The 18,797-nt window shown below is 43.4% G+C and overlaps 1 protein-coding gene across 1 annotated transcript in view; it reads left to right on the forward strand.

Annotated features, from left to right (window-relative positions):
• Positions 1-5,630: 5,630 nt before the first annotated feature.
• The window catches only part of THEMIS (thymocyte selection associated), a 75,999-nt gene continuing 62,832 nt past the window's right edge, over positions 5,631-18,797 (forward strand). The window contains exon 1 of the mRNA XM_051613031.1: positions 5,631-5,721. Coding sequence (XP_051468991.1) covers positions 5,631-5,721 — 91 coding nt within the window. The remainder of the gene's footprint in view (positions 5,722-18,797) is intronic.

An 18,797-nucleotide genomic window follows, 5' to 3' on the forward strand; every position in this document is an offset into this window, starting at 1 on the left:
TAGGGATCAGTTGAGTAATCTGGACATCCATAAATCGATGGGTCCGGATGAAATGCATCCAAGGGTGCTGAGGGAGCTGGCGGAGGTCATTGCTAGTCACTCTCCATCATCTTTCGTAAGTCATGGGTAACAGGAGAGGTGCCTGAGGACTGGAGGATAACAAATGTCACTCCAGTCTACAAGAAGGGCAAGAAGGAGGACCCGGGTAACTATAGACCGGTCAGCCTCACCTCCATCCCTGGAAAGGTGATGGAACAACTTGTCCTTGGCACTATCTCTAGACATATCAAGGACATGGGGGTCATCAAGAGCAGTCAACATGGTTTTACCAAGGGTAAGTCATGTTTGACTAACCTCATAGCCTTCTATGAGGAAATTACTAGGTGGATAGATGATGGTAGAGCGGTAGATGTGGTCTATCTTGATTTCAGTAAAGCATTTGACACCGTCACCCACAGCATCCTTATAGATAAGTTGATCAAGTATGGGTTTGGTGATCAGGTAGGGAGGTGGATCAAGAACTGGTTGAAAGGAAGAAGTCAGAGAGTTGTAGTCAATGGGGCAGAATCTAGTTGGAGGTCTGTGACTAGTGGAGTACCTCAGGGGTCGGTACTGGGACCGGTGTTGTTCAATATCTTCATCAACGACCTGGATGAGGGTACAGAATGTACCCTCAGCAAGTTTGCTGATGACACCAAGCTGGGAGCAGTGGCTGACACACCAGAAGGCTGTGCTGCCATTCAGAGAGACCTAGCCAGGCTGGAGAGTTGGGCAGGGAAAAACCTGATGAAATTCAACAAGGGCAAGTGTAGAGTTTTGTATTTGGGGAAGAAAAATGCCATGTACCAGTACAGGTTGGGGGCTGACCTGCTGGAGAGCAGTGTAGGAGAAAGGCACCTGGGGGTGCTGGTAGACAGGAGGATGACCATGAGCCAGCAATGTGCCCTTGTGGCTAAGAAGGCCAATGGCATCCTGGGGTGCATTAGAAAGGGTGTGGTTAGTAGGTCAAGAGAGGTTCTCCTCCCCCTCTATTGTGCATTGGTGAGGCCACATCTGGAGTATTGTGTCCAGTTCTGGGCCCCTCAGTTCAGGAAGGACAGGGAAGTGCTTGAAAGAGTCCAGCACAGAGCCACAAAGATGATGAAGGGAGTGGAACATCTCCCTTATGAGGAAAGGCTGAGGGAGCTGGGTCTCTTTAGTTTGGAGAAAAGGAGACTGAGGGGTGACCTCATCAATGTTTACAAATACGTAAAGGGTGAGTGTCAAGAAGATGGAGTTAAGCTTTTTTCAGTGATGACCAGTGATAGGACAAGGAGTAATGGATACAAATTGGAGCATAGGAGGTTTAAGGTGAATATCAGAAAAAAATATTTTACTGTGAGAGTGACAGAGCACTGGAACAGGCTGCCCAGAGAGGTTGTGGAGTCTCCTTCACTGGAGACATTCAAAACCCACCTGGACGCCTTCCTGTGTGATGTACTCTAGGTGACCCTGCTCTGGCAGGGGGTTTGGACTAGATGATCTTTTGAGGTCCCTTCCAACCCCTAGGATTCTATGATTCTATGATTCTATGATTCTTCCTGAAAACCAGTAAGTAAAACAAATGAGTATTGGTAGAAAAATATTATTGGGAAAAGTTTGTAAAATTCTGTGTTTTGCCCATTTGCCCATTCTTCTGAATTAGCTAACCACTACTTTTCAATCTCATTCCCCTACAGCTGGCTCTTGGCCACCCTCCCTGCTGCCCAGTAGAATATGTAGTGGCTTTTTCACATGGGAAGACATCGGGCCCTGTTTGTGCACTTCTTCCAGAGCAACCAGAGCTGCTGACCCCATGGCTGCATGAGTACTCATGGCCACTTTGGCTCTTGCAGGTTTTCATGCCTGGCTTGACCTTCACCCTCTCTTGCTGGTGGTAGGAATTGGAGTGGCCAAAGCAAATGCTACCTGCAGAGCCTTATAAGACATAGGTAATGTGGAGGTCCCGATAAGTTCTATAAGAAGAATGCAATAACTCAGAAAAAGAGGTGTGGTAAGCAGAGGTTTGTCATCTCTATTCTTCCAGTGTGGCAAGAATGGACTCAGATACTGCCTCCTCTCAGTACAGTGTACATGCATTTTTCCGCGGCTTGTCTTAATCTTCAATAATGAATCTTGGAGGAAGAGAAGGGAATTTTTCCAGGATCCTCCTAAGGATTTAATATCCAATACGATAACCCCTCAAAATGGGCCCTTATTATCAGTGGCCTGTGATGATGGTGTGATAATTTTCCACTCTGGGATCAAGGATGTTTTGGACATGGCAAATTATTTTTCTCTGCATTTGGCATTGCATGTCAAACTGGAAAAAGCACCTGCAGACCATATGAGGGAACAAATGAGTGGTTCTCATTTACCGGTCTAGGTGCTAGCAGACCTGGGGACTCCTCTGACAGCATGTGAGCAGTGGACAGCATTCCTGATTAGGACTGCAATTACAGATGAGTGCATATCATTGCTGCCAAAACAATTGGTTTTGTTAGGTTGTGTGATAAAAATCTAGTCTCTCCATACACAGAGGAGTACAGAGGAACAACAGTGGGTGGGAGAACCCCAGAGGTACCCTGGCAAGGCATTTGCAGGCACATTGCAGGAGAGCCATCAGCCCTTTGATGGCTCATCTCCCCACTGAAGCAGCACAGAGGCACAGCACCAGCAGGGCACCCTAATAACCCATCAGAGAAATGGTGACTTACCCAGAGCCCTCCAGAACACCACAGAAAGGTGATGACCCCTTGAGCTGGGTGGGACATCCATTACATGAGTTGAGGTGAGACGCTCTCCAAAGAACCTTCCAGACCCTACAGGCAATACCTGCACGTATGGAACACACCATGGGCTGCAGAGTAATAGCCCAGTGCAAGAAGTTTAGGGTGGGAACCAAAGGCAGGGAAAACGAGGGACTGAGGCAGTTTTGGGAGGAACAAGGATGGGAAAATACAGGATTTAAGGGGCTAAAAGGGGCTGATCACACGTAAGCAGGCTGCTGGTCAGTATGCTTGCCTGACCATGCCCTATGCCGCATCAGTGCAGCCCATCCTGGCTTCTCATTCAGATCCATTTCCAACTGTTTTCCTATGTGTGTGTATGTGTGTGTTTGTCTCTGTGTGTGTCTCTATGTGTATGTCTGTGTATTTGGGGTCTGAGTGCCAGCAGCTGGACCAGGACCACAGGTCACAGGGCCATATGGCTGCCAGCAGGGCACATGGCTTGGAGGAGTAGAGTGGAGTGTGTGTGTGTGTGTGTGCGCTTAGGGGGGTCTGTATGAGACACTGGTGTGGGGTTCTGAGCCTCAAGGGCTGCTCGCTTGCTCCAGTCCCAGCAGGATCAGAGGCCAGTTACTGGGTGGACTATGCCTAAACTCAGCTACTGGGGGGATGCCCACTGCATGAGTACCTATGTATCTAATTCTCACTGACAGAGCTCCATCCGGATCAGCCAGAGAAGGGAGCAGGACAAGGGAAATGGTGTTTGTGTGAGTGCTGTGGTTTCTGCTGAGGCTCAGCTGCATGGCTGGTGCTGTATTTGTGTGTATAGGTGCTGTATTTATGTGTACAGGTGCTGTATACGTGTGTGCACAACCACATCTATTGCAAACAGATGCTGTTGGTTGGCCCTGAGAGCAGGGACCTGCACCTGCCTCCTCTGCGTTGTTGGACTGGTGGATTCAGCAACATAAACCAGGTTTTGTGCTGATTTTTCTTGTACAAAATCCATGCCTGTTTGTACATTTGCTTTGTTGGATTCAAGTGATTTTGAAAACAGCTATTAATTTTTATGTGCTTTTGCAGTTCATGTTAAATGTTTTTTGTGGTGTTGTTCCTGGCAATCTTACCAATACAAAGAGCCAAATACAAGTAAATTCAGGAAAATATAAATGGCCTTAGGGTCTCCTTACCCATAGACCAAAACAACGTGGACAGGCAAAGCCCGGCTGCTGGCACTGACACAATACCTGGCAACCCTGGGAGCCGATAGACCAAGAAAATTGGCTTTGATTTGCTAGAGCTGCACACATAATTTTTAAACATATAAAGATGCCCCACTGAAATAGCTGAAACCACTCACACATTTCAGTACTCTGTGCCCTGTAAGAACCAGCTTTTTACAATATTGGTTTTTTGATTACCACCAAATGCATGTGATTTTCCCAGCTCTCTCCTGGATCAATTATATTTGCTTAATTTCAAGTGTGTGTTGTTGGAAGGGATCTTTTGTGTTAAAATAGTTTATGAGTAGTTGGCTATTCATGTTCTCTAGTTAGGCTTTTACTAATACCTGTCACTTCTAGACCCAAAGTCCTATTATTCATCTTGCCTGCAGTACGAGCAGTGTTAACAACTGCAACAGTGAGCTCTGCACCTGCAGCCCCCCTGCTTATAAAATCTATTTCACACTCTCTGGAGCAGTATTTGTTAAGATCAAGTTAACAAACTCTTCAAACCCCATAGTTAGCCTGGCACCTCAGAGGCCTGGGCACCTACTATAGGCTTTATAGGTTTTAATATGTGAGGGTTTTAATATGTGAGCAATATTGTCTCCTGTGAATTACTACATACAGATGAAATGCTGCTACTGAACTTTTTGAAAATGAGCAGTTGGTTATCTAGCTCACCATTTTGTCATGACATCATACTTCCTAATTTCCCTCACACCTCAGGGAGACAGAAAAGTGGTGTACAGGAACATGAAATCAGTCACTTCAGTTTTTATGGTGATCTGAGTCTGTCACTTATTTTCTATGTGGCCTCACTCTACAGAGGAGTGCTGCTGCAGTAACAGCCCTTCATCAGGCTCAGAACAGCATAGCTGGGACCAATGCTGGGGATTTGCAGTCTGATTTTCACTTGGCACTGGGCAGTAGCCTCTTAAAATTCATTCCCAATTGCAGCATCTCAAAATCAAATCCCCACAGTCATTGGTGGCATTAAAAGATCTTGGCCATTTTGCATAACAATATTGGGTTTTAATGTCCATTTATATGACGAAGTCATTTTTACTCTACTGTATGTCTTAAATCCAGATACAATGTTTAAGACAGCAAAAAGCATCAGAACAAAATGGTTTCACTTTTCTTCAAAGGCTCTTTGTGGTTTTGAAGAGAACAAACACCAAACTATTTTGCAGTGCTCCAAGAAAAAAAAACAACAAAACCAAACACAAGTAAAACCCACCAAGGCATGTTATTTCTCGCTTTAGGCAGGACTGATATTCTGTATCTTCTTTTTACAGGGTCAATAACCGTCCCCAATGAGACAGAGTTCTGTGGCAGGTCCACCTGCCCCTTCCAAAGTCCACTACCCACAGCACCCCCTGCACCTTTCCCAGGTTGGCCTGGACCCTATGTGGACACAGGTATCGCAGCCTGATGGTGAGGCCATCAACTCAGCATCACCTCACCGCACCCCACTCCAGCTGCAGCTCTGGGAGGAAGCAGCCACAAAGGAAAGGAAGCAGAAACCCCCCCCATGCTGCTCCTCCCCTCCACCGCGGAGCCAACAGCAGCACGCACCAGGCTGCAAGTGTTGCTGCCTCAAAAGCTGTTCACTGGTCTTTACGTGCCAAACCCACATGTTGCCTTGCTGCAGACCATGGCATCTACCCTGGAGAAGTTCATTCATTCTCTGGACCCTAGGGCCCTTCCCAGGGTCCTGCAAATCCAGTCAGGCATCTATTTCCAAGGTGAGTACCGCGTGCTTTCTGGCAGGGCTTTGCAAGTCTGTCTTTGACATCAGGTCCTCTTTGCATCCAGGATGCGAGGGGGGGCAGAGGGAGGATGCTGGCAGAGTTGTCAACCAGCAGTTTCACACCAGCTGCAATTTTCCCTTTGAAGAACCAGTCTAATGATCAGCAGCTTTGGAGATGTCTATGGTATGGTGTGCATCTGATCTCACAGGCAGTGAAGGAAGGAGCTGCTGTTAGTCCTCATTGTATCCTGGAAAAAGTACCGGAACGAGTCACGAATTTGCTTTGCACTCACACAGTGCCATCAATCCAGCAACCACAAATCACCCCGCAGAGGCTAATTGATTAAACCTAGCTCTGCTCTTCAGGGGTTGGTATGGAGAGGTGCTCTTTGTCTCTGAAATAACCAAGGAGTCTGGAAAGTGACTGTTGAGGGACCATAAGGTTTTCCTGATATTCTGCTGAGCATTTGAGGGCACTTCAGGTAGTGAAACAATACAAAAGGGTGGATATGAGCCAGACAGGACTATCCCAGGGGCAATATTTTGCTGGGCTTTTCTGCTGTAGATCTTTTTGTGGTGTTTCTTAGTGCTGTGCTCTGCTTGTGCACAAAACACGATGGAAGGCAGGTAAAGGGACATGCACTGAAAGGAAAAGTTCTATACTTGCTCAGGTCATGAGCTTTGTTTAGTGACAGTGAAAACACATGGGTCTCAAGCCCATGGATCAGTCTAGGAAAAGAGAGTTACCTCCCTGCCACTGCAAGGTAAAACTTGAGGTCATACTGAACAAACCGAAGAGGGCTTAATAAAGTGAGCTGAAGCCTGCTTCAGTCAAATATCTGCTTCAGGATCCACAATATCTATCTATCTATCTATCTATCTATCTATCTATCTATCTATCTATCTATCTATCTATCTAATCTATTGCTTGATATTTTTCTTATTTTATTTTTAATCTAAAAATCCTCACACACTGCTCCGTAGGAAGAGAGAGGAGGTGGCTGCTGTTAGCTGTGCCCATGGAAAGTCTGAGGTGCAGCCAGAGGGGGCAACTCTTCTCTCCACAAGAACAGCATCTTGGGGTGAAAAGAAAATGGGAAAGGGCATACTTCAGCTGTGACGGTAGTACATTGGCCATATTTGCCCAATTGCCCATCATGGCTGCTCTGGAAACTGGAGGACACATGAATAGTAGTGATACTCAAAAAGGCCATTATGGGAAAAAAAAAAAAAAAGAGCTTGGCCAAAACTACCAGAAACTTTTCAAAATATGCTTTTTCTGACCTTTGACATGTGGCCTGTTCAAATTTATGTTTTAAACTGGCTCAAGAACTTGAACTGAATTGCATCCTTGGTAAGGAGACCTGATGAATAGTGGAATTTAAACTAAAGACAGGGAGATCACCTCCTTATGCTGGCATAGCCATCATATATGTCTCTTTGCACACGCCAAGGAAGCAGAGGTAATAAAAATACAAGTTGTATATACATGCGTATAAGTAAGTATGTATGTGTTTACACAAAATACTCTCAGATATACATGTATATACAAACTACTATGATTAAAATTAAGGTAGCCCAGATGTCAATAGGTTTCTGAGTTCCTACAGTCTGCATCCTGCTGATAGCAGATGGTAAAACTCCTACCAGTACACCTTTGGAGCCAGGGTACTTCAGCTGCTGCTTCCTTTTACTGTGTAAACTCTTCCACATGAGAAAAAAAATCGTGGAGACTTAGCCCACAGATCATTCTGCAGCAATGTCCTCGCGTGTGAAAAAGAAAGGCTATTAGCTGAGGACTGTCTATAATAAAAGAGCCTGCACAGCCTTGGGATGGGGCGGCATGTGCTCTAGAGACCTGGGAACACTTGCACTAAAAGCTAGAGCCCTTATCCTGCTCTGATGCTTCTTCATTCTTCAGCAGCATCATCTCTTCTGTCCCTGCTCCTGGAGGCTTCCTCTCAGCTGTTTGCAGGTGTGTTTCCACTACCAGACTAGAGGCAGCACAAAGACATGCAGGTGTTTCTTGCTTATACAACTAGCAAGGCTGACACAGGCACGCTACTTGCCTCCTTCCCCTCATAGTCAGCACATCCCCAAATTACTTGCAAGTACGTAGAAACACTGATGTCCACCCGCAGGCACTTGTTGGTTCCTCTCTCTGCTTCTTCCTTGCTTCAGAGGAAGCTTGGCACACTCTGTGCCTGATAGGTTTGGAGGACCTAGGGTTACAAAATACCTTCTCAGGCCAGATTCTCCCTTCCTCTCCCTCCCTCCTTGAGCTCTCTGTCCGTCTTGGATTCCTTCTGAACATTTTGCTCCCCTCCCTAGTTGTCAGCAGGGGTGAGCACACTGTAGTGTGATTGCATTGTGATTTATGTTGCATTTTCTGAGGTGAGAGTAGCGCTTCAGAGAGAGTCTGAAGTAACTACTGTTATATTGCTAAACAGGAGAGTGGACCACTTTGAGCACTTCGACTTTCCATTAGGACAACCATTCTTTAGCCTTTCCTCAGGCAGATCCCCTTGCTCCCCCAGCAATCCTTTTGATTTCTCTTACTGCATACAGTACATCAGCAATCAGGTTGTGAGTAATGGCAGGTCTATTGACAAGGAGTGTAGGTTTATTGCTATGGTTGCAGGGACCAAATCAGAGCATTTGTGCACTGATTGTAGCAGCTCCCAACTGGCTGCAAAGTCAGCCTGGTCAGCAGAGTCTTACATGGACCAGTGGTTTTATGGAGTTGGATTTCATAGGAATCTTTAACCATTCTCAGCACAACATGCAGAAGGGAAAAGATTTATCTTTCAAGCATTACTTGAGATGATTTGAAACTGATCAGTCACAAGGGATAATTACTTTTCTGGTGTAAGAATTTAAAATAGCAACAATTTGTACGTATGTACATGCTACATATATTCTCCTCTCCAGAACCCCAGAAAAAAGTGCAGGTTTTCTTAATGTCAGTTTAATCAGGTACATAGAATGGCTAATGGAGCAAATAATGGTCTACTAAATCCATTAGAGTTGTTACATCAACGTTATAGCAGTCCATCAAAGAAATGTAGGACTTCCAAATTAGCCCTACAGTTTTTGATAGGTTTTCAGTGCCTCTGGAAGTATAATGAAAGCATAATGCTGTCAGTCCTTGTAAGGATGGGTGTATCTTTTTCTATGTGGTGAGATATTTTTATTAGAAGCTGCAAAGTTGAACTTCAGGGAAAGAGTGGGAATTTGCTTGCCTTGGGCAAGATAAAAGCTCTAAAAGATCCCATTCTACCTTCATAACCCTGCTACACCAATGCAATCTAGGTCTCTGTTTTCAGATTTAAGCCTGCCTGCTGCAGTTCTGGGTGGAGAGTAAGCTGAAAACATATGATGTGTGCATCCATTTCACCATTAGTCTTCCTACTAGCCTATAAAAAATTATATTCCTGCTGCTACTAATAGAACTGTGTCATATTTTACTGTAGCTCCCCAAACTGCAAATGGACAGGACTTGGTAGACCTTGTTTCCATTCAGAATGCTTTCAGCTAGAGAAACAACACACAATTGAACGTCTGCTGTTGGCAGTGAATACTATGACTTAGACACATTTCTGAGGAAGCTCTATTCCTTCTCCCCTCTCTGTTCCTAGCTTGAACCAGAGGGAAGGATTTCCCTGGGATTATATCAGTGTTTTTCATGCTAAACCTGGACTTTGGCCTCGGTTAAAGTCTCATTCAGTTTGCCTCAGACACAACAGCCAGGGTTTGAGAAGCTTGTCCATACACCCATGTTCCTACTGCCTTTTCCCTGCAACAGTATGTGGCTGCACAGTCAGAGGCCCAACCTGCAGTCTCCACCTGTGACTGTCCAACACTATGTAGAGACAGGAACTTGGGGTTTAGTGATAGCTTTGGGTTCTTTTAAAATGTTTTTCATTCTTCATGTTCGAAGTACCACACAGAAGTAGAGTTAAGTATTGTCATCCCTGGTTTGAAAACAGAATAATAGAATTATAGAATCACAGAACTATTCAGGTTGGAAAAGACCGTTGGGGTCACCGAGTCCAACCATTATCCCTACTCTACAAAGTTCTCCCCTAAACCATATCCACCAACACCACATCCAAACTACCCTTAAACATATCCAGGGATGGTGACTCCACCACCTCCCTGGGCAGCCTATTCTAGCATCTAACCACTCTTTCTGTGAAAAAGTTTTTCCTAATGTCCAGTCTAAACCTCCCCTGTTGCAGCTTGAAGCTATTCCCTCTTGTTCTGTTGCTAATTATCTGTGAAAAGAGATCAACACTACGTCTCTACAATGACCTTTCAGGTAGTTGTAGAGACTGATCAGGTCTCGCCTCAGCCTCCTCTTCCCCAGACTAAACATTCCCAGCTCCTTCAAGCATTCTTCATAAGATTTATTCTCTAGGCCTTTCACCAGCTTCGTTGCCCTCCTCTGTACTCGCTGCAGCACCTCAATATCTCTCTTGAATTGAGGTGCCCAAAACTGGACACAACACTCCAGGTATGGCCTTGCCAGTGCTGAGTACAGGGGGACAATCACCTCTCTACTTCTGCTGGTCACACTATTTCTAATACAAGCCAGGATGACACTGGCTTTCTTGGCCACCTGGACAAACTGCTGGCTCATATTCAGCCACTTGTAAATGAGAACCCCCAGGTCCTTTTCTGCCAGACACTTTCCAGCCACACTTCCCCAAGCCTGTAGCATTGCCTGGGGTTGTTCTGGCCAAAGAGCAGGACCCAGCACTTGGCCTTGTTGAAGCCCGAACCATTAACATGATCCCAATGATCTAATCTATCCAAGTCTCTCTGTAGAGCCTCCCTATCCTCATGCAGATTAACACTCCTGCCTAGCTTGATGTTATCTACAAACTTACTGATAATACACTCTATGTCCTTATCAAGATCATCCATAAAGATGTTAAACAGAAAACGTCCCAACACTGAGCCCTAAGGAACACCACCTGTGACTGGCCCTGGCTGGATTTGACTCCATCGACACCACTCTTTGGGCCCAACTGTCCAGCCAGTGCTTGATCCAACAGATTGTGTGCTCATCCAAGCCATGAACAGCCAGCTTTTTTATGAGAGTTCTATGGGGAACCGTGTCAAATGCTTTTTGGAGGTCCAGATAGACAATATCCACAGCCTTTTCCTGGTCCAATAGTCAGGTCATCAGGTCATAAAAGGAGATCAGGTTCGTCAGGCAGAACGTGCCTTTCATAAACTCATGCTGACTGGGCCTGATCCCCTGGTTATCCTTTATATGTCTTCTAATAACACTCAAGGTGATCTGCTCCATGACCTTTCCTGGTACCGAGGTCAGACTGACAGGTACTAAAGCTTAGGTAAAGGGAGAGGGTGATTCTAAACAGCCCAGAGATGGCTCTTAGGACATGTGTTTTGGATGCTGCAGCCATAATATCATTGTTGCAGAAACTGGACTGTTGAATCTCTGAGGGGAATAGGAAGGCTGATTATGAAACAAGAGTAGGTTTGCCAGATACAAATGTCTTGATAATCAGCACTGATTAGAAAGGAACTACAATGCAGACTGAAGTACATGGCAATTTAATAGCTCATTAAAATGTGTTATTAAAAAATGAAACTGCTGAAACTCCATTGGAAAGTGATTTGATTGATTGAATATCTGTCTTTGAACATTTTAGTAAATATTGATGCTTGGTGAGCTAAGTACTCTATGAGAGCTGATTTTTACAGATAGCATGCAAGTACAGGCTTTCATCTTTATGTTGCAAAAATTATGTCTGTTTTAATACTGATATAATTATTTTATGGGTAATTTAATTTAATATTCTGCAGGCTTAATTTAACCAGTGGCAGGACAGTAAAAAGTGTCAAACTTTAATTGTGAAAAATGTAGAACTGCTCAAGGCACCTATTCTGTTGGTGTTTCTTGCCACTAGCCATGTTCCCTATCCAAGCCCTTCCCATTTTGCTCTGCCTAAACAGAAATCCCACATTTTCTTTTTTTTTTTAATTCCCCTAATGCTGAATGCAGAGATCAGCAATGGGGTTAGGACCCCAAAGACTGGGGCTTGCCAGAGTAAAGGGAGAGTTGGTAGCTCCTCTCTGCAGTCCAGCTGTTTGAAAGCAGCATGTGTTGTGTAAATTAGAGTACCAGGATATCTTTTTCATGAGAGATCCATGAAACACATCAGGAAAGTTTATGCTCTGTGGTCTTTTTCTGGGGGGAAGGGAACTCTCAGGCAGCAGCCTCCACCTCTGCAGGTTGGGAGTGCAGGGAAGCAGCACACTCTAAATGTGGTGTTCCACTCTGATCTCTCTCCTGGAGCTCTGCAAAGTGCCAGGTCTCTCTGCACAGGAAGAAAATAGTAGGAAGAGGCAACGGTGGGGCCACATATACATCCTTGGGTAATGCCTTTCCAGACCTAAGTGAGTTAAAGATGCTCAGTATTGCCAGGTGCAGATCAACACTAAGAGTTAGAAAAGGATAATATAGGATGGAATTATTTTGTTTTTTCTCTTCATAAGCTAACCTAGAGGGAAAAAATCCTGCTCCCTTATCAGTGTGAAAAGCCAGTGAGACAATGAAAGCTAGGATATGTAGTCTGTGCTATGTATGAATAAAACAATCAAGCTGCCTCTTCAGGGCTGATAAAGACACTTTTTCTTATAAAAAGCTAGAAGACAGTTTAAACAGAGGCTAAAGCATGGACAACTTTGATGGAGGTAATTAGGGTTGTATTTCTTAGAGGTGGAAGATCAATAAGAACAACCTGTGCATTTACTGGGTGGACTCTTGAGTGCATGCCCAAGGGAAAATTACACATGAAATTGGTGACATTTGTGGTACTGTGTTTGTACTTGATTTTTTTCATTTTTTTTTACAGAGATAAAAACCAAAACTGTCTGTAAAAATGGAGAGGTTTTTTCTCTTGAACACAGCTGTTTCCCTTCCTCTTCATTGAGCAGTTAGAAGCAAGAGCCCTAGGTACAGCTAGAGTAACAGATAGTTTGGAGTCTCCTTTGTGGTCAGTAGTCGGAGCATGCTGGTAAATTTTCTCTATTAATATGTACCACTGAAACTCTCCTGCACTTGCTTAGGCTGCTTCAAAAACATTTTATTCTGAACAGTAAAGTGCCCATCAGTGAATGCAATATGAGAACAAAACCTGACTTTTATGGGTCAAATATCCCTCATTTCATTCATGTCGCTGCCCTCAATGGGATGACTCATCCAGTCACAGTGAGAATCATCTGACCCTGGGTAGCTGGTGCCAAGGAGTAAGCTATTTCAAGGATCTTCTGGTGGGGATTTTCTTTCCGTAACGTTCAGCTTCAGGCCTCTCTGTGGATGGCACAGGAGGTGGGCAGAACACTGAAATTTCCTAGCTTGTCTTGATCCAGGGGTCAACACCCTGCTTTAGCTTGCTGAAGCTGACCTTGATGTGATGGTTTCCTGCAGTGGAGAGGGCTCCCTGGCTGTTGCTGCACTTAGGCCCCTAGGGATGTGAGAAGGAGGTCTGCTGTGGCAGGAGTCCTGTTTCCTTACACATAAACCTTCCATCCTATAAAAATACCAAGACAATTTTTACAAACTCAGGCTCCAAGGAGATAAGGGGGCACCTATAGCAAATAAGAGGGGAGGGAAGACCCTGAGATAAACATCTCACGATACACAAGCTCTTGACCATGTTCTGTTGCTGAGGTACAGGGCTTTTTTGAAATATTTTTTAATTCCAGCAACTTGTGGTCTATGTGTGAGGAAACATGGCATTATTTCATGTTCACTGTTTCTGGATAGCTCTGTAATGGCACAAGGAGCAGCCTGTTGTTGTCTCAAGTAGGGGAAGAGGCTTAAATATGTTTCCAGGTCTGGGCTTCACCTCTGAAGTGCTCAACACTCTGGCCTGACACCATAACTAAATTTAAGTAGCCTTCTTAAACCAAATCCAACAAAACACAGATTTTCTGTTAAGCATACATTTCAATAAATATACCTTAATCAAAGTAATTAATGCTGTAAAGAAAATGAATAAAATTAAATAAATGGTGAGCAGCTGGAAGAGTCACTAATGCTGTTCAAAAGCAGCTTTTGACATTCTCTTCATTGCTGCAGTAATTCCGATTTGTGTGGGTAAACCCAAACAAAAGGTCAAAGATGTTGCATTTGGAGCTGTGGTTTCACTAACTCTTTCCACTATAGTGAGGGCTGCACATAAAAAGCTCTGCTGCCACATGCAGAGTGCAAGCCTTCCAATAGATGAGAAGGAGGTATTAAAAAAAAGGCCAAAAAAAAAAAAAAAAAAAAAAAGGCCATAAACCTATCAGGAAAGGAATAAATCAGAAACGGCAGAAGTAATTTCTGTAAAAATTCCATTATGATTGAAATGGCTTAAAGCACTTGACATTTAAGGTTTGACTTGATATGGCAAAAGATAAATCTTACAGCTTTTGTTTTTTGACGGTTTTGTACGGGCAGAAATCAGACCTGCAGCCTAATTAGGTATGATCAAGATGTACTCTTTGCACGGAGGCTTTTGAAGGGAGTTTACCTCTGTGTCAATTCAGCAGCTGAACTCTGTGGAAGATTTGTGTCGCAGATGGACTAAACCTGCAGATTTTTGTTGCTTAGGACATGATAAAGAGAGGACAGTTATTACAAAACCCCGTAAATTGCTCTGTCATTTGACAGAGGATCTGCTACACAAATTCACTGAGCTTTCACTATCACTTGGTAGTCCTGGGCCTCTGGACTCTGTTAGTGGGTGCACTTTCTAGGGGTAGGAAGGAAGAGACAGATAAAAGCCGTATATGTGCTTTATGCTATTTGCAGCCACTCTCACAGACTGGGATTGGAGAGAGAAGCTGGAGAGAGAAGCTGTGGTATGCTTTCTTCTTAGCCTGCAGTTATGCATATGGTTTTCAGCCTCTTTATATCTTCCCCACATTATGTTAATTTACTTGAGTTTAGTGGGGAAAATCCAGCATACCAATTAGCATCTTTAGTGCTCAGGAGGTATTTGACAGAAAAAAACCCAAAAACCAACCAACAAAAAAACCCAAACAAACAAACAAAAATCCCCAAACACCTAAGTTCTCACCATCAGAAATTTGTTGCTTTCCCCTGCTGCTTAATCAAAGTATATGATTAAATTCATTAAGCAAAACTCTTCTCCTTGCAGTTTTAAAATAGATCTCCCTTCTCGCCAAAGAGCATAAACTCTGAACAATTGGCTAACCCTTAAATAATGCCCATAAAGTATAGTATCTTTTTTATTGACACTAATTATGCCCTTCATATCACTTTGGGAGTCTGCAGCAACCTTAATAAAACTGTGATTCCATCTGAGCTATGTGGTAAGGGAAAGCAGGCTATTATGATTATGACTGAATGGTTGCACCAGGGAGTCGTGCCTGTATGTGAAAGAAGAACCATTTTACCAGCCCCTGAAACAGAGTCACCTCTGATCCGGGAAGACAGCACCCATATGGGCAACTGATGACAACATAATAGTGGAGAAAGGAGCACTGGGAAAAGGACATTGGGACAGAGTTCTCCTCTTTCAGGACATGTAGGGAGATCTTTCATCTCCCTGCAAAACAGCCAGGTTCCCAGTTCTTTGGATCTTCTTTCAAAGAGCTCTCAGCCTGCCAGCTGCAATGAATTCAGTGGGTGCTACTGAGAGATAAAAGGGAGATTTTCTTCCTTCAAGGGTTCAAGCTCATGAGGCTAGGGAGTCAATGCCTAGTGTTTGATCTCCAAAGTAATTTGTTTTTATGAGGAAGAAAGCTTAGTCTTTGTTTAAAAAAAAACCCACCAAAAAAACCAAACCAAACCAAACCAAAAAAAAAAAAAAGAAAAGAAAAAGAAAAGAATGGAAGATAATTGGAAGTGCAGAGCAACACCCTGTAGCAGACAGATGGTTAGACTGGGAGTCAGCCAGCCTGGGCTTCTGCTCCAGCCCTGCTGAATGATACTCTGTACCACCTTATTCAAGCCTTTTGTCTTGTTTGCATAGTTTTTTCTAGCCCTCCTTGCTACACTGCCCAGAGGTGTTTGGCAAAAGGAAGTCACATGTAAGCGATGTATTTTCGCTCTTTAGTCTTGTGCCTGATTTTGAGCCATCCTTCCTATTAGCAGTGAAGCTTTCACCCTCAGAGCAGCCTCCGAACGGGGCTCTAAGCTGCTGGGAAGGAAAAGGGACATATTACTGAGATATTTGCTCTTCTAGCTTGTATTGTAAAATATTTCTTTCAATGGTACTGTCATATGTCCTGACATGAAGAATGACGTTCTCCATCTCAGGCATTCACTGTATTTATATTTTATATTGCTATTTTTAATAAAAAAGACTCTTCTTGTACCTATAATGAGGAATAAATCAAATAAAGGGCTCATGTTAGTGATGATGGTTGTATGGCTGCTTAGCATTTTAGGAAAGATGGAGGAAAAAGATATTGAAACAATTGTTATGGTTGCTTTGATGTGATCACAGCAGTTGCTAATATGGATTGTCAAACCAGAGATGAGTTTATGAATGGATATAAATGTCTTTTTTATTGAACAAAGTAACAACCCAGAAAAGATGGTTTCAAAGGCAACAAGCACCTTAATTACAACCTTCAGGGACATTGTTTGATCACTGTAAATAAGTTGCTTTATTCTGGGTTCTGCTCAAATGTGTTTTTTTTTTTGTGTTACATTGCATACATCTTTCTCAAATCAAAAAGATTCAGTCCTTAAGGTTACTTGATTTACATTTTCAATGTCTTACACTTTCTTTGTGGTTTGAGTGGGAAAAATACAATTACTGTTGTGCAGCAACAAAGAAATGTACTAAAAGGTCCATTTTACTTTTATTTTTCTATATATTTTGTGCATTTCGGTCCACATCACGCAGCTGAAGCAAAATCTTTTGGTTATCACGCATTGGTTATTTTCACAAAGGCTAATTATCATGGCTTTTAAAGGAAAAAGAATTTTTGTTGTTCCTTTCGAAAACCATACAGTTTCTCTGCCTCCCTTTTATCAACACAAATATTTGCTGCAAATGCCTTGATGACGAATCACACAGGTAACGTTTTTCTTGTCTGAATGTAATCTTCGTTGTAGTGTTCCAGGCAAGCAGCCAAGCAAGGGTTAAAATCAGGGCTAAAGCAATCTAGCTGCAAACAAATATGTAACTGCAATCAATATTGTAAATGCAATTGCACCCCAAAAAATGAATCTGTTCTTGTATAACTGGCAGAGTTTAATTTTTAAATGTTGTTTTGAATCCTGGTATTGTTAAAATTGAGGTTCCTGCAATCACAGTCTCAGTTTGTTAAGTTCCAACTTCTCACCCTCATAATCTTTCAACCTCTTGGTCTCTATCAAATGAACCTGGTAAAGGAGAAGGAAATTAAAGTTCTGCAAGTTGCCCATGAAAATGGTCATTCAGGTAGATATCTATGAACATACTGCTGTGGTTTAACTCCAGCTGGCATTTAAGCCTCGCAGAGCTGCTCCCTAAATTCCCTTCCCTAGTGGGAGAGGGGAGAGAATCAGATGAGTAAAAGTGAGAAAACTCATGGGTTGAGATAAAGACAGTTAAACAGGTAAATCTAAAGCCACATACACAAGCAAAGCAAAATGAGGAATTCATTTACTGCTTCCCATGGTCTAGCGGGTGTTCATCCATCCTCAGGACAGCCAGGCTCCATCACCTGTAATGGTGACTTGGGAAGAGAAACTCCATCACTTCCAGTTCTCTCCCCTGCCCTTCCTTCTTCTTCCCCAGCTTTATATGCTGAGCATGATGTCCTGCGATATGGGATATCCCTTTGGTCAGTTGGGGTCAGCTGTCTCAGCTGTGTCCTCCCAATGTCTTGTGCACCCCCAGCCCACTCACTGGTGGGGCACTTGTGAGGAGCACACAAGGCCTTGAGACTGTGTGATAGCTGAAACCCCCTGTGTTACCAACTTGGCTTTCAGCACAGATCCAAAACACAGCCCCATCCCAGCTACTGTGAAGAAAATTAACTCTGTCCCAGCCAAAACCAGCGCACATACATATATACACATCTACGTATCTGTAGATCCACTCAGATAAATGTTTTACTGTGGATATGCAGTTGAAGGTTGGTCTCTAAGCTTCTTAATTGGATGGAACATGTGGTGGTATATCTCTGTTACTCACTGGTTATACGAACAATTTGTCTGACTTTTCTTCCGGGATAAAAGGTACTATTTTGTGCACACTTTTTTGTAGCTTGCATTCTGGCATTTATAATCCATCTTATTTCTGAACTCATTATCTTGGCCCTTGATGTTTCAAGCAGAGCCTGCAGCTCCATGTAATGCTTTTTGTATACTCCAGCTTGAACTCCATATGCTTGTCTGCCTCAGGTACTTTCTCTCTTTTCTGAGTGCAGATTTTCTTTTTTTGTGTATTTTACTTCACTTGCAATGTCTCAGATTCTCTGCCATCTCTGCAATGCCAGAACACTGTTTGCCCTGTGTAGGTTGTTATCTGCATTTCTCATGTTTTGCAGATTTTGATTGCTCTGTCAAAGGCTAATTTTTATGTCATCCAATCATCTATTTTTGAGTGTTTGGCAGAGTTAGTCTCTTCTCATGGATATTGCCAGATTGGATCTTCAGCCTTGGACCTATCACTAACTGATAAATGTTTTCACTTTTTTGCAACTGCAGTTTATGCTTTTTGTTTTGTGATGGAGGGCAGGACTTCTCAAACTCTCTGTAGTACAATTTGTAGTTAAGCTATTGTGACTGAGGAAAAGAAAACTTGATAAAAGTAATGAGTCCTTCAGAACCAGCCGTGATCAGAAGCAGAGCCCTCCTCTGACTCCTCTTTTTAATTTTTGGTGGCTCTTCACTGCTACAGAAGTAGTAGCTAGATCTTCAAACACTTTTTTTTTTCTGAGCAGTTCAGCCTCTTAGCTGCTCCATTCTTCCCCTCAGAACCACTCCTGGGTTTTCTCTCCTCCAGCTGCTATGTTACTTGGACAACAGCCACAGCCAACGAGGCCTCCAAATCAGTGTGGCTCGATAGAGCAGCACTGCCT

The sequence above is a fragment of the Apus apus genome, chromosome 3, assembly GCF_020740795.1.
Source record: "Apus apus isolate bApuApu2 chromosome 3, bApuApu2.pri.cur, whole genome shotgun sequence".
In the NCBI taxonomy this organism is placed as follows: Eukaryota; Metazoa; Chordata; class Aves; order Apodiformes; family Apodidae; genus Apus; species Apus apus.